Here is a 22,097-nt window from a genome sequence, read left to right as displayed (position 1 = left end):
AATCATTCAACCTGAGCATTTAGTTCATATTTTCTGTCACAAGATCTGAGACTATAAAGTGATTCCAGAAAAATACAAAAAGTAATAATAATCAGATAAACTGCTAACTAATTCTTTATGCTGCATGTTGCTTTTAGCTTGATACAAGTGTATTCACAATTTTTTAAAGTATTCTGCATCTGTAACTGTCACTAAATATTTGTAGTGGGTTTGCATGGCCAGGTTTTGGTAACAGGCTACAAGGGTGGCTTCTGTGACAAGTTGCTGGAAGTTTCACTTATGTCCGATGGAGCCAAGGCCAGCTGGCTCTGAGATCAATCTGCTGCCAGCCAAGGCTGAGCCCGTCAGTGCTGGTGGTAATGTCTCTGGGATAACAGTTAAGAAGCAGGAAAAGTTGATGCACAACAGAAAGTGCAGGGACAGGGGAGGGGAAGGGATGGAATATGTGAAACACCTCTGCAGACACCAAGGTCAGTGCAGAAGGAGGAACAGGAGGTGCTCCAGGTGGAAGAGCAGAGACTCTTCTGATGCCCCGTGGTGAAACAGCTCTGCCCCTGCAGCCCATGAGATCCATGTTGGAGCAGAGATCCACCTGTGGAGACCCACAGGATCTGTGGCCCCACGGAGAGAGGGAGGAGTTGAGGCTGGAGCAGATATAATGGCATGACTTGTGACCCTGTGGAGGCCCCTGCTGAAGCATCCTGTTCCTGAAGGATGCCACCCTATGGAAGGGATCCACACTGGAACAATTCACGAAGAACTGCAGCTTGTGTGAAGGACTCACGCTGAAGAAATTTGTGGAGGACTGTCGCCTGTGGGAGGGGACTCCACGTTGGAGAAGGGGAAGAATATGAGGAGTCTTAGTGGGATGGAGTGGCAGAGACATTGTGTGATGAACTGACTGTAACCCCCATTTGCCATCCCTCTGGGTCAATTCAGGAGTGAAGTTGAGCCTGAGAAGAAAGAATAGGTGTGAGGAAGGTGTTCTTAAGATTTAGTTTTTATTTCTTGTTTTCCTACTCTGATTTGATTGACAATAAATTCATTTAATTTCCCCAAGTTGAGTTTGTTCTACATGTGACAGGTAACTGGTGAGTGATCTTTTCATGCATTTGTCTAGACCCACAAGTCTTTCTTTATATTTTCTCTCTCCTGTCCAGCTGAGATGGTGAGGGATAGAGCACCTTTAATGGTCACCTCGTATACAGACATGGTCAACTCACAACGACCTCGTGTTTCCCGATATATTAAAAAATGGACAGACTATTTTACAGCAATATTTTCACTTTAAAACGTGAGGAGTTTTGTTTTGTTGTTTTTGTGTGAGTTTATTTTGGTCTGGTCATTTTTTGACCAAAAAGTTTGTCAGGAAAATTCACAGCTTGTACACAGTTTAATAAGAAAGTCAATACCAACTGTTTGATAAAACCTGTGTAGCTGCCTATGTACTAAGGCATAGTACATAGTACATGCTTCAACAGGGGAAGTGAAGTAAAATGCAATTCTAGTATATTTGCATCCCTTTATGTGTTTGCTATTGCATTTCTACTGCATCTGTGTGCATGAGACTATGAGGAGAAACCATTGCAGCATCTCATAAGACACCGTAAGCCCTGCAGTGTGGCCTTACAAAACCAGCAGCACTGTGACTTACAGACTGACCGGATAGATGTGTGTGATTAAAACATTAAGAAATATCATTTCTGTTGTGTCTTGACGTGGCAGCTGAGTAAAAACACAAAGCTGGGAGGCACAGCTGTGCAGTCCAGCCTTCTCTGAGAGGTGCAAGTGGTCTGTAACCACTGCTGAACTTGAAGAGAAGCCTCTCTGGAGGCACTTAAGTGTAAGAATTTCCTAGATATGAGCTGGGTAGCCACCTGAAATAGGGTATGTGACTTTTCTAATTGTAATCTTAGTATCCTAAATGAACCATCCCTTTTATATATGTCAGATTTTTCAAAAATATCTGCATAGAAGATGTAAAAACATTTTGATTATGCAACTGCATTTCATCTCTGACCAGCTTAGTGAAATCTCTCTCCCCCAAGTCCTACATGTTATGTGGCAGTGTATTTTATTATGTTTGTGCTTGTGGCTAGAAGGCCCCAAAATGTTTTTGCTTGGCTGTTTTATAAACAGTACAACACTGGTGTATGTATGTAAAAAATGTAAAAGAAAGGTGGAACACAGAGTTTTTGTTACCTTTTGTCATGACATTGAAGGTTGGCAGCCTGGTAGTGTGAAAATGACATGCCATCACTATACTAACTGTGTTCTTTCTGTTGTCTCTCTCTACTAGTGGATTTTTAGAACTGATTACAAATTTATTATCTCCATATCTCATCTGTTTAAGATTTAGTCCCTATGATTGTAATATTGCCTGGGCATCTTTGCTTTTACAGATTAATTTACAAAATAGTTACAGTTTCTTGTAGCAGTTCTGCAGCTTTAGATATATTAAAAAAACAAAACAAAACCCAAAAAAGGCAAAAAACCCCCAAAAAAACCAAAAAACAAAAAACCAAAAAAAACCCCCCACAAAAAACCACAAAAAAACCAAAACAAAACAGAACAGAACAGCACCCAATATGTTATGAGAAATTCTGATTTCAGAGTGGAATTTTCTATGTACATTACTTTTAGTGTCTTTTTTCCCCTAAATCTTATCTTGTTCATTTTAACAGTTCCTTGATACTACTCTTAAACTGCTTTTTCTTGTATTATCTTTAATAGGAAAAGATTCATCCCAGAATTTCTCCCTTTATATCATCGGTACTGTATAACATAATATTTTATTTGGTTATTAGTAAGTTCTGCTTTCATGAAGAATAAACTTTTAAAATACTGGAAGCTGAAGTGGTAATTCACAACTGGCAGGACTCAAGACCAGGTGTTCAGTAGTAGTTCATGTAGTACCATATGAGTGATGCCTTTCTCATACTCATGTTTGTGGACTAAAATGCTGTAAATACTGTGAGTTTCTTAAACTTCAGTTATTGGAATGATATTTCATCTTATGCTGGTTTCATTTAAATTTGTTTAAGACATATGGCCTGATTCTGCCATCATTGACTTTAATGTTTGCAATTGAAAAACTTTTTCAATTAAGTCCTGTTTATACTAATGTATTTAAAATCAGAAGCAGACGTGTTGTATACCAAAGACTTCTATAGTTCTACACCTTCTCAGTCTTTAAGTCAGACCTTTCTAACAATATTGCTGCATTGTATGGCATTTGCTGTGAAGTGATGGCAGGATTTTTACAGTATGAATTTAGTACATTTTTTTTTGAACACGAGGTATTCAAATATACTGTAGCTAACTGCATATGTATATTTTAAATCTGTCACTATTACTATTTTGCCAAAGATACTTATGAAAAGGGCAGGTGATTGCATCTCAAATTTTAATTTTTTTCTACTTTTGCCTTTCCAGAGACTTAAATCAGTTATCTTCAGTAATAAAAATGACATTCCACTCTGAACCTCTTCTCCAAAGAGAGAAGAGTCACAGTAATAGGATTTATTATTTTCATTATACAAGTGCAACTGTGTTAAAGTACTTGTACTCCAAGGTGTAATGAGTGATTTGGGATCTTAATCCAGCAATACTGTCCCTCTGAGTACAGATACTTGGATATTTTTAATGGATTGGTGTGGGGGGAGGGGCAAAAATACTGATGGTGATCAAAAAAATTTATATAGGTTGTTCATTTCAATAAGCCCTTCATTAGAAAGTTTTTCAGGTGTTGAATGGGTTGTTTTTTTTTTTTTTTAATAGGGAGAGAGAATTGCCTCAGCAGAAGGAGCAAAGAGCTTAGTGATAAGGGGTGCTGCCTGTGATGGGTGAGAGCTGAACCCCCAGTCTGCCTTAGCCATCAGGACCAGAGCTGCTGCTGGGAGAAGTCCCAGTTGCCCAGGCCACTTGGCTCTCACAGATTTTGTATCTCAATCCACTCTGTACAGATCAGCTCATGGGTATGAACCCTACATAATAAAGTCTGTGTCCATGCTGCTGGGTAAAATATACCATCCTGTTCTGTATGGGACAGGAGAAACTCAAACCTTTTTCCCAGATGACTGACAATGACTGGTTTTTCTCTTAATTAAGTGTATTACCTGGGATGCCTGAGGGCTCTCAAACTGCTCCTGTGTGGTTTTTTTTTGCAGCAGGAGTTTTTAGCCAGTAGCCCAAATTTTGCCAAGGAGCATACTTTCAGTGAGTAGTATGGAGTGGTGCCCTGAGCCTGGTTTGTTCATGCATGTAGACCTAGCCTGAGAACAGGTACTGGCAATAAAGAAACTGATTTGGGCAGATGAGAAGAGATAATTAGTACCTGGCATATTCCAAGTAAATGTTTTAGCCATTGGATTAAAGACTAGTTCAGGAAATCCTGGTACCTCTGCCAGTAATTTATGCAAGGGTTGAAGTACTCCACCTGTTGACCAAATAAGCAGTGTTCTCTTTTAAGAACTTGCATCTTTGGTAGGGCTTTTTTTTTGCTTGTTTGTTCATATTTTCTTACTTTTTAATTATTATTTTTTCCCCTCTTTTCTAGTTTGGTAACAGGGCAAAAAACCTGCAATGTGATTTTCTCTTGTGGCCTTATTCAGTACTTTAGATGCGCTTTACTGGAAAAATAAGGGCAAAAGTTTGCAAGTTTTCTATGGCAGCTGGTTGCAAAGTCATCCTCTCTTGAAGATACTGGCATGTGCTTATCTCATCTGCAGAATAATTGTGTAGAACTTAATTCTAGAATAGTAATTCTTTCTGCCATATCCCAGGCAGGGTGACCCCACCATTGAAAAACAGAACCTGGAGCCAGGGTGTGCGGGTTCTTCTCCAGTGATGTTCTTTGGCTCTGAGCTCTGTTTCTCTGTGCATCCATTTGGAAGTAAAGTTTGCAGAGGCATGACTTTTGTGGACAATTTTGTGACCCAGATCCAGGGGCAAAAAAGGAGTGTTGATAATACCACTGTAGTCATTGGACACTCAAAACGGAAAGTGCTCTGCTGATAATAATGTGTTTATTGCAGTGACAGGCAATGGCACAAGTTAAAATGCAGACTACAGCAAACCTGTCTGGACCCACCATGGCTCCTGTGGTGCTACCCCTGCCAGTTACAGCTACAAATACACTGAGTCTGCCATCCTCCATGAATGGATCCATTTCAGAATCAGCTGCCAGCTGTAGCAGTCCTACTGCCAGCCTTGTGGATCCTACGTCTTTGAACAACTCACCAGGTAAGTTGGTCCAGATATATTTTCTTTACTGTTCAAATTAATCTTTTTGATGACTTGTTAATTTAAAAATATAATAATTAGGTCTTAAAGAGGATTAAAATAAAGGAGAAAATCCACATAAAAATGTTTTGGCTAAATAAACTGTTTACTAAGTTTAGTTTCTTCATCGAGCTCAGTTTTGCAGTGAAGTTTTGATCAATGATATAAAAGCTCAGGGAGGAACATGTCTCTTTTGTCAAATTCTCAGGGTATCTTTTATAGAGAAGTTTTAGTCGGGCAGGAAGGTCTCCAAGTTTATTTCTCTTCCCTAGAACAGAATGTCTTCTGACTGCTTGGCAGTATTTGTGTTTGCTTTGTGGCCTAATAAACTCTGAGTTCCTATGCTGAACTGGGTATAAAATGCAAAAGTGTTGTCCTAACAATTTAAGCAAGAAATGACAATATATGTGTGTGCTAGGGATAAATACAAATAAATTGGTAAAAACCCACAGAAAGTGAAATGGTTTAAAAAAAGCAGAACTAAATCCTTAAAGGGGGAGGTGTTCTATGGGACTGTTCTCAGAGTGAGTTCATTACTGAGAAAAGTCTAAAACACTGGAAGAAGCTGGCAGAAACAAGGGGGGACCACAGGGTTTCATCTACTGTATTTGTCTCATAACTCTTATGCTACCCACTTCTGCTTCAAAGTGTGGAAAAAGCATTCTGAAAGACTAGTCAATTCCAGGAACCAGTATACTCCTGACAGTAAACTTTGGTGACACAGAAAATCTAGAATATGCAAATGCTCTCCTGCATTGTCATCTTTCATAAAGATATTTTGGAAAGAAATAGTTTTGGGGTTTTTTTCAATTGCATGTTATCAAAATTGTTATTGTGAACTACATATTCTTGTGTGATTAATATAAAAGTGGTATTTAAACTTTGTATTTAGCATATATGCAAAAGTTGTGTCTTAGCCGAAGTATTTTCTTTTTTAAGCATGTTGCTTTTGCAAAGCTTTGTGAAGTTGTGAAGAGTACATTTCTCCACAAAAACTTTACAGACTCTTTATTTACAGCTCCTCTCCAAGATAACATGGCAAACCCCAAAGAGAAAACTCCAATGTGTCTGGTAAATGAGTTAGCCCGTTTCAATAGAATTCAACCCCAGTATAAGCTTCTGAATGAAAGAGGGCCTGCTCATGCCAAGGTAAGGTCACAGTTCCAGGTGATGAGCCATACCTTACATGCTGAACAGATAATATCATGGTTTGGACAAATGTGCTTGTCAAACCCAGCTACATTTCTAGTGTAAGGGCTTTCTTCCTGTTCTTTATTTTGCTGCTTTTTTTACCACACTTTCAGAAAGTATGCCTGTGTTTCTGTTACAGAAGCCCTGTAGATCATTTTCTACTTTACTTTGTTTCTCATCTTTGAATTTATATTTGCTGGTCTTTATATAGACCTCATGAAAGTCTTTTCAGGGTAGCACCACCCTTCCTTAATCTTTCTGGAGCACTTGCTTTTTAGGCTGCATGAATCTTTCTCGGCAGTCAGCATGCCTCTGATAACTACCTCTGCTTTTGTTTCATGGTAATGCAGGTGATATTTTTTAAGTGCTTATTGATGGAATTCTTTGTCCATTAAGTTGATACTCTGTCTTCGAATCTGGCATTCTAGGGCACAAATTTTATTACTGTGCAACTTTACAATGTCGGGTTATATTAAAACTCTTAATGTGATTACAGCATAGAAGTTTCTGGTGAATTGACAGTTAATTCTGGCCAGTTCATGTATCAATTTGGATTTCCAACTAAAGAAGTAAAAATTGGAATGCTTTCAGATGATGAGGAATACAGAGGAATAGCCTCATGGTAATTTTTGGATATAGTTTTAAATTTCCTCCCTAGTTAGGAGCAAATTGGGAGAGAAAAAAAATCCTGCAAAAATCAGAGGGAGACACTGGCATAATTAGTAGGTGCTTTGTACTTAATATTTCTGGAGTGGCCAAATCACATGAGGCAGTGGGGCCAGGGTGTAGATTAGTAACAGTTTCAGCTCCTCTTGGGCTGTCTCTGCCTTGCCTTTTGTTTCTGTGTTGCACACTGTGTTGCCAGCAAGTGCAGAACTGATGCAAATCACTGACCTTCAGCTCTGGCTGGTGTTGCTGCACGCCTTACAGTGGTGGAAATGATGTCAGCAGGTGTGGGGCTGCTTTTAGCATTCCTCATCACAAATGGAAATTGAAGTGCTCTTCCTCTTCCTGGAGGCATTAGGCACCACAGGGTGCACTGGCTGGTTGGTTTTAGGTTGCAACATATTAAATTTTTTGGGCTTTCTGTGACTTCTTGCTATTGTGTTTATTTTGTTATCTCTTTTTCCATTTCTTTGAAAAAATAATTGCTTTGGTTGTGGTGTGGTTTTGGCTGTTTACATTTCTCAGCAGTTAGGAGATTTGAGTTATATGACAGTCATACTACACTTAAAATTTTGGTAGGCTGAGAAATTGCTCACATATGGAAGGCGGGGGAGGGCCCTTCTCCCAAGCAATTTGCAACAGGATGAGAGGACATAACTTCAAACTGTACCAAGGGAAGTTCAGTTTGGACATAATAAAATTTTTATGACTGAGAGGGTGGTTCAGCATTGGAATGGACTGCCCAAGGAAGTGATGGAATAGCCATCCCTGGAAATATTCAAGAAATGACTGCTCATGGCACTTCATGCAATGCTTTGTGTGATGTGGTGGTGTTTGGTCAAAGTTTGGACTTGATAATCTTAGAGATTTTTTCCAACTTTATTGATTCTATGATATATTTATTACTTTTAAAGGAACTGATATCAGTGAAATTACTTAAGTCTGCATTACCTGCATTACTTCTGAAAGCCAGATTTTCAATGATTTTCTCAATTTTTCAGTTTTTCAATTTACCTCATTCTTTTAGTTGTGCTCGTAGTGGTAAAAAAATACATTTATGTCCTCTGTAGACTCAGAAGGATATTAGGTCTAATTTTCATCTGTGTAGTGAGATAAAAAAAAGAGAAATGCATGAAGAACAAGGGTGATATTAATAAAATTATGCAAGTTTTGACCTATGAAAAGTGAAGAAAGAAATAGAATTTATTATGACTCTCTTAGCAGTTTAGTATCATGTCTTGCAAGTAATATGATGATATACTTGACAGAATATAAAACAGACATGAATCTATCCTGGGAAGCATAACCTGAAGGATGTAATACCGCTGTTGCTCTTTGCCATTCAAGGAGTTTCTCACATTGCTTTGCTCCTACACGTACTCTGTTCCTGACCACTGGTGCTTTTCACAATTTTCAGACATGCTCTACAAAATAGCTGTGTCATAACTACAAATGCTAGTAAATTTTTGTACCCTTTTTTCTAGTTGTGTCTGGAAAATAAGTTTAGACAACTGTAGTGAAATGGAAAACTAGAAACAGTGCAGTTGGGAGAGAAGTGGCTCTTCTTAACAGTGCAGTTAGGGTTTCCAGGAGTCTGCCCTCCAGGTGGATTCTTCATCATAAGAAAGATTAGAAAGTCTTTGTTAGCATAAATGACATTTTGGAGTACGTTAGTGAGATCGATCATGTCTTCTGTCCTTCTATGTCAGAGTCATTTCAGGACACAAATTTAAAAGGAACAGTGGCAAAAGAAAGTGGATGGTGGTACAGAAAAGAGGGAAAGGAGTAAGGGATGTAGCACTTCAAAAGCTGGGAAGGAGAAGGTTTTACGCAGAAGAAGTGAGGAGTAAGGAGTTGTCAGAGCTTAGAGAGACTGACCTTATGAGCACAGCAGAGTGAAAACAAGCACAAGCGTGGTGGCCTTTGCATTTCTGCTCTCTGGACATCGGGTAAATTATGATGGATGTAAGGAATAGACATTTCCTCAGGCAAGAAATGTCTCTCAGTCAAAAGTAGAACTGTTAGCTTTGGTATTCCAGGACTTGAATGTTCTCTTGTCTGTTCCAGAGTTTGGATTTAGGCAGGTTTATTCCTTTAATAAAGGAGTAAACCTACTTCTGTGTGTGGATTTTTGCAGTTTTTTTGGCAGATGTGTTAAGTGAGAAGGTACTCTGACTGGCAGAAGTTTACTGAGCAAGCCCTTTATCATCCTGAGTTCATATTTATTGCTCTAACCAATAAGTTTTAGGTAGATAAGCATTATTAATCATATTTTCATTAATTAAATCCAGGAATTTCCTCCTCCTATAAAAATACTACATTGATACTTTCTTGCAAAATATAAAATATATAAACTCCAGATCCAGAAATCAAATTTTAACTTTTTTAGTAATAAAGACATATCTTTGTGGGTAATTTATATAACTATGGGTATTTAGCTCTAATACCCATCTTAGTTTTCAGGTGAGGTATGGTTTGAGAGTGTAAAATTAAGAGACTATTTCTCTCTTTCTTCCATGAGGAAATTGTTGTGACTGCTGTGGCAAAAACAACATAGCAATGGGAGCTGTGATACAGGGACTTGCATTGTGCTTCTGAAAATTACAGTGGGACAAAATTCAAGGCTGTAATTAAGACACGAATATGTATTTATAGCATTCAGTTTGAATGCATTGTGTGCATGTGCAGAGGGCTGAGTTGGGAGACTCACACATACTTGTGTTCAAATGCTTGAATTCAAGTGCATGTTAAAAAAATGTATATGTAAATGTAGATTTAAAGGCTGCCCATCGTATTCATCTCAAAAAACCTGGTCCTGAATCTAGCAAGTTTAAATAAGTTAAAAAATCAGAAAGCTGTCAAAATTAAAATATTATTTTATGTACTGTTCCTACTAATATGTAGATTTTTTTCCTGTTGATTCAAGTAAGTTAGTTTGTTTTCTGAGATAGGTATATCTTAGTTTACTCTGTGTATCTGACTATTAAATCCTGCCTTTTATCTAGGGATTATATGGCAAATATATTGAGTTGCTAGCCTTTCTCCACTTGTTCTCAGATGCTCAAATTAAACAGAACATTTATGTATCCTACAGAAGATAGACTCTTATCTAATATCTTAAACATGCACTGAGTTTAACTGCACAATTTGCACAGCATGGATACTTTAAATAGCTCTCTATCATAGAATTTGAAATACATGGTTTTTATCAGTTAATCCATTTCTGAACTCTGGATGTTTACAGTTCCTATCCTCACTGTAGATTTTAGATTAAGACCTGTAGTTTAATTTAGAAAGATAAAATGTGTTTTGTTTCTTACTTTATGTTTTTTGAACATATTTGAGTTGTGACTCTGCCCTAACAAAAGGCATTATTTTTAGAAATCTGGATATGTGAGAAATTAATACACTCGGTAAAACTATCTGGGCCAAATTCTCTGTTGCCTTGAGAAGTGTGTAGGCATTTATATTCATTCATAATTATTACTTTTTTTTTTTCTCAGTAGCATGTTTAGTATTTTTTTTCTACAAGTAGAGTGACTAAACATTTAAATATATGAAGAAATGTGTTCTTAGCTGACCTGTACGTAGTCTTCCAAGAGCAGACAATCAGTTTTCTCTGAAGTTATTCTTACTTGGTTTAAATATTATTCTGTTCTTTGATAATTGACATTATTGTTACACTATTTTACTTTGTGATTTGAAAGGCCAAGTGTTGCTCACTGATAAGGTCTCACTGATCTCTGGAAGAATCAGATGTGTTATCTGGGAGTTGAATACAATGAAAAGAGAGCGCAGTTTCTCTTCAGCCCTGGGAGCTTTGATACAGATTGTTCTAGTCCACAGTGATAATCTTGCCAGTGTTTACCTGTTCTTTGTCTTTGAAGATGTTCACAGTGCAGCTGACTCTTGGAGAACAGACATGGGAAGCTGAAGGAAGCAGTATTAAAAAGGCCCAACATGCTGCTGCTAGCAAAGCATTGAATGAAACTACCCTTCCCAAACCAACGCCCAGACCACCCAAAAACAATGTAAACAATAATCCAGGTATGACATTTTCCTTTGAGTGTTAGATCTTGTTCATGTGTTGGTATATTATAGCACTAAAATAAGTAATTTTAACAAGATACTTATATTTGTAGGATGAAAATTATCATAGCTGTAGTATGATTGGATAATGCAGAACCTCTAGTGAGTTTTCATGGAAGAATTTTTAATGCACATACCTAAAATGGTTGAACAGTAAGGGAATATATTATTTAGGTAAGGCTTAGATGTGTATAGGGTGATGGTATGTGACAAACACTAAGCAGACAGGAGAAAAACAGACTGAATTAACTAAAACACATTTCCCAAAGAGTTATTTTAGCTAATTTTCCAATGAAATTAGAAATTTTATCCAGTCCAATCCTGTGAAATTGCATCTCTGGCATAAACAAAAGGCTGGGATTTGGCATGAGAACTTTGACAGGTAATTTCCTGCATACTGAGTTTTCCTTCAGAGCAACCTGTGCTTTCAAAAAGCTTTCAGGTGGTCTTAGAAACTTGTTTCAATAATAGAGAGAATGTATACTGATGTCTTGCATTCTTCATTTTGAGCTGTTACCCACAAGTTGCCTTCAGTGCATGCAAAACCTTCTGAGGCTCAGTGATCTGTTCTCTCTTGATCAATAAAGAAAAAGAAATCATGACTTCATTTCAGACTAATGTAAAGGAAATCAAGTGCTGAGAATCTTTTTTCATTTTTATTTTTAAACAATCCTTTCCTCCGCCTCTTTTCTGTTTTCCCTTTTTCGCCTTTAATTTCTGTCTGCCCCTCCCCCTCTTTTAAAAATGTGTTCTTCAGCCACATTCTTAAAATGAAGTAATTTTGCAGTTAATCTTCTCTGTGTTACAAAGAGGAAAAGCAGGAATAAATTTCCTTTAGAACTTATGGGTATTATCCTGAGCATTAACTATGCAGGATCGTATAAGAGCGGTGTGGTAATGTTCTCTTTCCTTTGGAAATCAATACATTGCCTCTCCAAACCCAGGACACTGGTTTTGCCCTGTTTCCTTCACAGTCACTGTGACTTTGGCTGTTTAGAAAGCAGGAGGCTCACACTTCTATGAAAAGTGATCCTGAGTTTGGTTCTTGACATTGCAGAGTATTACGGAGTTTCTAGAGGTTTTTTTGGCTTTGAGCATATTCTTAGAGGGAAAATCTTGTAACAAGAGGAATAGGATTTAAGAGTATTAGTTAGAAATTTTATCACTTAACACTGCAATTTTGCTCCAAAAAACGTGCATTGTATATGTGCAGGTATCCTCTTGTCAAAATGACATTTTGTATTTTTATAAAAAATTGGAATTCATAGTAATGTCTTGCTCTGGAAATTATAAGAATTGTTGTTTGGATAAGTTTTTGAGTAAGTGTTGCATAAACATTTTCATCATTTGGCATATAAATCTTCAATGTCAGACTAGAAAATTAATCATAGCTTTTAAAAGGGTAAATTTATTGGAATCTCTCATGAAAATATTTTCAGAATATATTAACTCCTTTTTATTGGGATGCACATTTAGCTCATTAACGATTGTCTTACAACAGTGTAAGTGGGGATTACTGTAGTTGAACATTTTATGTAAGAAAAAAAAGAAAGAAGCTGGATGTAGCTTATTTGGCATTTTTGAAACCATGCAAGTGTGCAAGTACTGGCTGCCTTCTATTTTTGCATTCTGTCACCAGTAGATGGCTGTAGTTGCACTGATTTCCAGTCTATGTTCAGTCTGTTAGATCACTCCTATGAGACCATTAGTTCTTAGACATAGTCTTAAGTTTTCAAGTCTTGCAAATAAAATATTTTTCTAACTTGGTGTAAGATTCTGGAATGACTGCAGTAATGCCTGTTACTTCATGCTTGTTTCAATGACTCTTTGCTCTATTTGTGGTTTTATATAATGGTATTCAGCAGAAAGACACATTTTTCTATTCTCTTGATGGTTCTTTCAGAAAGTGTCATAATGTATTATAAGTACTTTGGAAAGATGCATAAGTGGATTGATTATTATACTGACTTTCTCATTCATATGTGAATATTAATCCACTGAAACTGCATAGAGAATGCACTGAGAGAGATTTTTCAATGCTCTTTTTCATTGCTTGTGATTAAGTAGGCATCTATATTCCCATCTTTTAAAGAAACATGTCTTCTTAGTTGTGTCTTCTAAATTTAAAAGTAAAAAAGTATTGTGTAGATCTCTCTTTGCAGCTCAGTCCTGCTTGTGTGTTTTTCGGTATTTCTGGTTTAAGGACCTTGCTTACATTGTTTTTTTGCAGGCAGTATAACACCGACTGTGGAGCTGAATGGTCTGGCAATGAAAAGAGGAGAGCCTGCCATCTACAGGCCGTTAGATCCAAAGCCAATTCCCAATTACAGAGCAAATTATAATTTCCGGGGCATGTACAATCAGAGGTTTGTACTCTTTCTGTTATTTTATTTCTTTTAATCCTTATGTTCTAAATCTTCATTAAGTTTCTAGGTTATTGCATAGTAAAAGAAAACTAAAAATTTGTTAAGGAGAGTTTGCAGTTTTATTTAGAAACATGCATAATTACCTCCTAAAAGAGACAGTTTGCCTAAGCACATCACAAGGAGTAAAGATGTGTAAAACTGCTCTTTTTTTTTCATGTGCATTAAAAAGCACATTACACAGCCATGATAGTGAGGAGGCAGAGCATTAACTTCAGAGAGAGGTTTTGCTTGTCTTTGCTGTCATGCCATGTGATTAGAATCTGTGACATCAAAAATGAAGCCCTCTTTTCTTAGAAATTGAATATAAAATTGGAAGGACTGCATTTTGAAAACTGGCTTGAAACCATTCTCAGGTTGTGTTGTTTTATAGTAACAATACCTAGAATTATAGAAGACAAACCCCCCCCAAAATAACCTGGAAGAAACCCTTTAATTACTCTGTGGAAGAGTGCCTGATTTTTGTATAAGTTGTGTTATATTTCTAGTCACTGATGACCTCTGCTTACATATGTCATGGTTTAAAAAGATAATTATGATGCTTGAAATCGAGTTTAGTTAATATTTAGAAATCCTTTGTTTATTTGAATTGCTTCTATAGTGAGATTAGCTTGACTAGCAGATATAATGCTGTACCAGAAAAAGTGAAAGCTAGTTAAAGGCATAAAATTCTGGAATCTGAATTTAATTATTGGAAAGATATTGGTGGAAATAGAACATTAAAACATTAACTCTTAATGTTTTATTCCTTTTCATAGAAAATGATTAGTGTATCTAGCTCAATATCTAACACTGCTTCTTTGGAAACTTTCTTTCATGAGAGCCATGTTTTGGTGTTAGGGTAAAATGATACATGAAGGTTATTTTTCTGGGCACATTAGGTAGCCAACATTAGGTTGATTTTTCTGATCACAAAACAAACAGGCTGGGTGGGACAAAAGGCCACAATCTGTGCTTGCTTTTTCATTGTGCTTATTTGAGTGCAGTTACCCATGCAGAAAAGCTAATAATACTGTGGGTAGTAAATTGAATAATAACTACAACTAAGTAGTAAATAACTGGACATACCAGTCTATCTGCATGAACACACACCCACTGTGCACACGCCATGTATACATATGAAAGCCAGAGTAAAGAGGAAGCAGAAAAATGATCTGTGTAGTACTGCTGATGGACTATGTGTTAGGAATAGTTGTTCATTGCTCTGTTTTGTTTTGGGAGGTGCTGGCCCTTTATGATCACAGTAAGAAGTGTCTTGGTTTGGAAAGACAGGTGTCTGCTAAGGAAGGCAGGAGCCTTCCTTGGAAAGGAAAATGTAAACCCTTTCCCTCTGAATTATTATAATTTTGAAATTAAGGGGTTCTCAGGGAAAGATATGGGAATAGGAATAACAGTTCTTTACTACGGAAATGAAAATAAAAATGCAGTTGTACAAAAAAACCCAAAAGCCCTAACACTGACAAGAGTCAGAATACAACCTGACACCCTGTTGGTCAGGTTGTTGGTAGCAGTCCAATTAACATTGTGGCTGCAGTCCTCCTGGAGTGACAGATATGGTTCTGTTGAAGCAATGATCCTGTAGAAGGGTGTAGTTTTCCTCTGAAAGTCCAATGGTACTGTAGATGGGTCCAGTCTTCATCTGGGAATCCAGTGGAAACAGGCTGCCTTGGTGTTCTGAATCTCAGATTTTTATCCAGGTAGGAATGCTTGGCTCCTCCCCTTGGGTGGGGCATCTCCCAATGGGATGATGCAATTTTATCAGTCATGCAGTGTGACTCAATGGCCCATTAACAGAAGATATCCCCCCTGGAGGGAGGATGAGTCATGGAAGAGATAAAGAACACTGCCCCACCTAGTTTTAACTGGTAATAGAATACATACTTTTGGTTACATCTTGCATTGCAACCTAAGACACTTAGACTTTGTAAGGCATAATTTAAATGTGGTTTATTGGACCTGCCAGTTTAAAAAAGGAATATTACAGATGATCTTCCATACCTTCAGCTACCTTGGGCCCTAAGTGATGTGGCACTGAACAGGACTGTTCCCAATGGGCACCACACCATGCAGACCTGAGCCTTAGCAGAGATTAACCCCTCTTGGTCATTCACACTTTTACAGGATTTGCTTACAAGGAGACAACTGTTGGGAAAGGTGAGACAGGAAAAGCTTACAAATAGGATTGCCTGGCAAGAAATACTGAAGATATAAAACCTGTGAGTGAAATAGAAATGAAAGCCAGCTTTGAGATGTGATCATGGCAGGCAGGAAGACGGTGATTAGCTGGAGATGGGTTGAGGGATAGAAAACAAAAGGACTCAAGGGAGTAGCCCTGCCAAGGTATCAGGGAAAAAGTAGATAAGAAAAGTGGTCTTTAGAGTTTAGAATATAGGATGATGTGGTAATATAGCAGTTCTCATAGGCTGCATGCAAAGTTTGTAGGTTTTGTATCTTGCACCAGTTGGTCACTGTAAATTAGAATATTCAACACAAAAGGAGATATAATGTATTGTAACAAGGTCCTCACTCTCTTACCGCTCTTACCTCCCTTACCCCTGTGATTTCTCTTAGCTCATACCCCCTTTTTCTTTCCCTCTCTCTTTGGGGCTTCCCTTCAGCTGAGGCTGGTGGCTGAAGGCAGGCCCTTTTACGCACGACCTTTGCAATAAAACCATGTGTTTCTAGAATATCTCAAGTCTGCAGAGTTCCTTCTCTCTGCCATCCATGGATGCTCCTACAGACAACCCTGTCAGGAATAGTCAGGAATGATGGCCATATAAAAACTTTGTGCTGTGCTGTCAGATAAAGGTAGGGCCACGCAGGTGTTACCAAGGGGGAGCTACCCAGGGGCCCTTCTCTCACCACAATTGTGTCCTGTGGCCAATGGATTTGAGCAGTGCAGCCCCATCCTGTGAGCACAGCCCACGTGGCTCAGCCTGGCTGCAGCGTTGGGCACTGGCTGTGGTGGGCACTGTCCTGTGCCTCTTCCAGTCAGCATTGCTTGGCACCTCCTGCTCACCCTCACCACAGGCAAGCCTGGAGACAGAGTCTGGATCTGTTACAATAGCCAGTGAAGTTTGAAATATGAAGCATATGATGCAGCAGTTATTATTTCCTGTGGTATAATATGTTACATCTATTTTCTTCTACTGCCACATGGTATTTAGCATCCATTTGCTGATTTTTGGGAATTGGGCAGTGGAATAGAAGTATTGCTGAAGTACCCAAATAAATGCAGACTATATAGCAGTTAAAAACAAAATTTGAGAATTAATGTAGATAATATGCTGCATGAAGTATTTTTTCGTTTTCATCAGTTTCTGACTGTAGATTATTTTCTGTTATTAAAATTAATACAAAATATGTTAAATAAATTGGAAGCTTTGTCTTTTATACTGTGTCTGCATTCCCTTTACTGATCTCTGTTTAAAGCAATGTTCTTTTCAAATAGGTGAAGATACAGACTAAGATTAGGATATTGCATTAGGGGAACTTTGATACTGACAAGACTAATGTCTTGAGGAAAAAAATAGATTATTAAGTTCATTACGGGGCATATCTCTATACCAGTAAAGTCTAGTGTTTCAAGTGGCACAAAAGATCCTTTTCAGTACCTCATGGAAACGTCATCTGAGAGGTGCAATTCGTATGCAAAGTTGGCGGCTAGATTCCATGTCAGACTAAGATGATTTATGTCAAAGTGGCAGTGATTCTTCCTCCTTCATTTGTCCTCAGCCTTTGTGTCCCTGAATATTTCCTGCCTCCAGCACTGGAAGTTGAGCTGCTTGGAAATTAATCAATTTTTGCAGGGAGAGGGAAGGAGAAGTTGTTCCTCGACTTACAACTGTACTTAGACATCTTCTTTTCTAGTCACACAGGAGCTTGTGCCTTCACCAGAGAGGGACAAGGTGTATTTGGATCGTAAGGGCAACTTAGGTTGATTTCAGTGTGTGAAGGACTACTCTCTCACATGCTTTCGAGCATATTTATTTGGGCAGTGTGCACAGAGGATGTTGAAGCAGGTTTGTAAAGGGCTGACATCCATTTGCAAGGTCTGATGGCATAAATTTATAGTGAAGGTGGAAGCTACCTTCATGGAGAAAAGGAAATCAGACAAGTGAGAGGAAAAAAGGAAGTGGAGAAGGTTTTCCTAGTGGTCAGCATGGAAGACAACTGATGAGATGTACCAAATGAGCATCCTTCCACAGGTGTTCTCTTCAGTGCAGCAAATGTTCCTTCTAACACTTTCCCATAGTAATTCTGTATTAGAATTAGTAATTCTGTGATTTTTATCAGGACATGCTCTAGCTACCTGTTGCTTACAGTGCTGATAGTGCTGCACCAGGGTAGGTGTTGGATACTGGCTGTTTATAGAGCTTTGTGCATGCAAAACTCATCATGGCAGAGAGCAAGACATTTAAAACAGTGTGTAACACTGGCAAGGTCTTAGCCTTGTTTCTTCCTGTGCTAAGTTAGGAGTTGCAGGGCAAGTCAGCCCCCCTGTTAGCATAACTAAGTAGATAAAATACAGTCCAGCTTGGAACTAGATGAGGTATGAATGTTTTCATTCTGACTCTTCACTCAAGATAGTGAATGCAATACTGACTAACTTGTTAACAGCACTGGGTCATTGCCATTATACTGCATGTCGTGACAGGCTGATGAAGTCTGTGCAATGCTGAGCTGAACCTTGTGAAGTTACCAGCTTAGATCTTTGGTAGTGAGGGTATTTGTGTACTACAGTTCATTTATTTCACAGTATAGATAAGAACTGGAGTCTTCTCTGGATTTTCTTTATTGAAGTAAAATCCATACAAGTTTGATGGCCTTTGATAAGACAGAGCTTTAAAAAATGTTGTTAACCCTTAATCCAGCCATGTTAGACAGCTTCTTATTTAACAAAGGTGTCTGTATTCCTAACAGAGATTATAATAGAGGAAAATACTCTTTTGGCACTCAAAATCTACCAGTTATATACAACCAATTTAAATGCTCACAGGTTGGAATTTCAAGCAATTTTGCAACAAAGGCACATTTCAGTTCAAACACTATTATGTTACAGGAAAGCTAAAACCTGTGAACATTTCATTTTTTATGGCTTCTTTAAGCTAAGAGTTTTCCAGGCTGACTCTGGGGAAGGAGGTGCTGATGCTTTCAGGGTTGGGTTGCTGACTGACGCAGTTGCGTGTTTGTCAGCACAGCATTTGGCGTGAGTCAGGAGAACTGGCACGCTACTCGGCACGGGCCAAGCCTTGAGACAGCGGGTCAGGTTTGAAAACTATTGGCACAGCTGAGGACAAAACATGTGCATGCTCTCATATCTGTAGCCAGTGCTAGAACCCATACTCCCTCGCATCTCTGGCTTAAATGCAATTGGCTTAAATCATGTAAAAAAGAATTAAAAACATGGCTGTTTAAATTAGACTAGTTAAACAATAGAATAAGGTATCAATTCTGACTACAGGGTTGTCCAACTTGTCTTGTTACCACTGAATGCTGTTTTATTTTTTTTCTTCAGTTAGAATTGAAGAGAGTCATTCCTGAAGTTTAATTGTCCTGCAGTATTTTCAATTATAGAATGTCTGTAAGTGACAGAACAAATTACATCTTACAGACTTACCTAAACTAAGAGTTTTCAGCCAAGAAATAAAACCACTAAGAGCTGAATAGCAGCTTTTGATGTTTTAGTTTGGAAAGTAGTGTTAAAGAGATAATAAAACCCAACCCTTGTGTTTTGGGAGAATTCAGAAGTTGTTTTTGAAATATATAAAAATCTTTAATATGCGTCTCACCACAATATAGAGAGTTTGAAAAATCTATATTTTAAAAAAAGAGGTTTCAAAAATTAAAACCACTTGTGAAATATAAGAACAAAGGGAATACAAAACAATGACAAGCCAAAGAACGGAAATAAAGTAATTAAAGCAGTTTCTTGCCTGGTTTTAAGGAATTTGGATGGTGTGATAGCTCTGGAAGCATGTCACGCAAAGTGGTGGTGTCCCTAGGATAAACTACAGCTTCTGTGCAGTTGGACAGTTTCTGCTGCACTGAGCCTTCATCTTAATCTTGTGTAGGGTTGCTTCTTCCTGCATATATGTTGTGTGCTACAGACTAAGGAGAAGACTATCCCCTTTCTCCTCAGAGCGTGGGGGAGCGCACAAACCATTCCTTCTTTTCTCTTTTTTCATAGCTCTGCCATTCTGAGCACATTTTTCTTTGATGTTAATTAATGCTTCTTTACAATACCATTTGCAAGATCAAACTCAGAAACACAAAGCAGCAGCACATCCTTGCCTCTTGTGGAGCCAGCTATGCTGCCTGGCCACAAAGCACAGGGTATCACCCTACCTGGGCATGTAGTTCCTACCTGCCAGGTAGTCTGCTCCCCTGCTGGGTACTCAGCTGCTGCATGGAACTGTTTGCTTAGACTTCTCTGCTCTTGAAGTGACGTATATCGGCCCTGTGGACCAGTGCCTAAATACTGAACAAGCACTTTAAAAATGAGGGATAATAAAAGAAAGCTTGAGGGCTGGTCTTTGGCCAACTACATCTGCAGCTGCTAGCTTCATAGTGGACTAACATGTTATCCAAACTAATGATCAAAGAGAGAATAGACTGTGTGATTATTGGATAAATTACTAAAATTGTCAAATCGTATTAATAAAAGATTGTATGGTGAAAGAATGGAATAAAATGAAAAGTTTGTTTCTTTTATGAATGCTGACCTAAAGATTTAATATGTGCATCAAAGGGAAAAGATTTGAGGGGAGTGTTACTTGACATGAGTGCTTAGTAATGCAGTCTAAATCCTCACCCAACTTCATTTGTTTCACAAAAGTTACATAGTCCTATGAGGGGGAAAAAAGGAAAATCCAGCCAGAAGAACAGCTGTAGAAGCCAAATTTGAAGTGCATGGTTTGCAGTGCAGGAGACAATGTAAAAATATGTTGATGCTACCATCTCCAAAACTACACCTAGAGTTATACAACCCAGTTATCTAATTTACAGAAAGAGAATGAAGTCTGAAATTTTCCTGACCTTTAGATGTTCTTCTGTGCTACTTGAGCACCCTGTTTACCTTCTTGCAAAAGTCTGCTCTCTGCATGGAGAGCCTCATCTGTTTGAGGTACAAATATTCCAATGCATAATATAAAAGGTTGATGGATCTGAAGGACTTCAATCTCTTATTGATTAGATCAGCCAACAGCCTGGAAAATGTAAAATACAGATTACTTCATGGAGTCTTTCTGCTACTCTAGGCACATGATTAGCCTAATATCTGTTGTGAATTCCCATTATTGAGGCTTTATGTTGGGGCTTGCTGCAACAGAGGAGGATTTTATGCACAGCTGTGCGTAAAGCAGATTTTTTTCCCAAGCATATATACTGTGGCAGATGTGGGACACTAAGTTGCCTAAACATAGGTCTCTAGTGCCACTTGAGACATCGTAGGGTGTGTGAGACATCCACATGGGACCAATGGATTTAGCAGAAGACCTAGAGGAGACCTTTACTAGAATGGCAGCGGAAGGTCAGGCAAGATACCCTAGAGCATTTCAAATGGCCCTGCATAGCTAAGTTTGGGCAATTGAAGGAATCCCTAAAAGCCATATTCAGCCATCATAGCATTTCATATAATCCACTAGGACTCCAGCTATTTGTGAGAATATTGTCTGTTTCATGGATCAGTCCTGTGTCACATCATGTGAATGGTTTAGTTACAACTATATCTCACATTGTACTGTGTGCTTGTGTTTAGTCAGCTTGGTGCAGTTCTTTACAGTGCTGGTAGAATTTGGATCCAAGTTCAGATGCCTTTCAAATAGTCTCTGCCTGCACATTAGAAACTTAGTCTCCATTTATAACCAGTGGAAGGATTAGTCAGAACAATTTCTAGTCTAGAATGCTGTTTTGTCATGCCTTAAACTAGGTTGTTTATGTTTTGTGTGGATCTCTCCAGAGCTTCACTTTTATAACAACTTAGTTTCTACACATTAACTAAATACCTAAATTTAGGCATCTGAATCTAGAGCGGAATCCTGCTCTGAGAAATAATCCTAAGAATGTTGATTTGCAATGATTTTATGAGTGCTATAGTGGGAGTCATTCAACTGCAGTGGAAGGACTGAAAAAAAGACAAAAATCTCTCCCCAGAGAGAAGCGGGAGAGAAAAGTATTAAAAGAACAAACTCTTTAGGGACATATCTGGGTAACAGCAGTTTTGAGGAGAGACAGGCATGCAAGTACTGATATGCTTTTGATTGAATAAAAGTACTGTTCTGCTGCAAGAAGCTGTTTGGCTGTGGTGACCAGTGCCCTTGCCCCCCATGTGAAGTGAACCCTCAGTTCTGGAGCCTGTTGTGTTGAACTGATTACAGCAAATAAATCCCTTGGTTTGTGGGGGAGCGGTGTGGGTGCCACTGGGATTTTACTTTGCTACGTTTG

The 22,097-nt window shown here is 38.3% G+C and overlaps 1 protein-coding gene across 2 annotated transcripts in view; it reads left to right on the top strand.

Annotated features, from left to right (window-relative positions):
• Positions 1–22,097, top strand: part of STAU2 (staufen double-stranded RNA binding protein 2) — a 167,106-nt gene that overhangs the window by 14,570 nt on the left and 130,439 nt on the right. For both annotated transcript variants that reach the window (XM_083861260.1, XM_083861259.1), the window contains exons 2-5: positions 5,037–5,244; positions 6,302–6,432; positions 11,028–11,187; positions 13,460–13,595. In XM_083861260.1, coding sequence (XP_083717386.1) covers positions 5,046–5,244; positions 6,302–6,432; positions 11,028–11,187; positions 13,460–13,595 — 626 coding nt within the window. In that variant the 5' untranslated portion in view covers positions 5,037–5,045. The remainder of the gene's footprint in view (positions 1–5,036; positions 5,245–6,301; positions 6,433–11,027; positions 11,188–13,459; positions 13,596–22,097) is intronic.

The sequence above is a fragment of the Zosterops lateralis genome (assembly GCF_965231275.1).
Source record: "Zosterops lateralis genome assembly, chromosome: 1".
In the NCBI taxonomy this organism is placed as follows: domain Eukaryota; kingdom Metazoa; phylum Chordata; class Aves; order Passeriformes; family Zosteropidae; genus Zosterops; species Zosterops lateralis.
The sequence above is the reverse complement of the archived record's forward strand: the minus strand, read 5'-3'. Positions and strand labels throughout refer to the sequence as shown.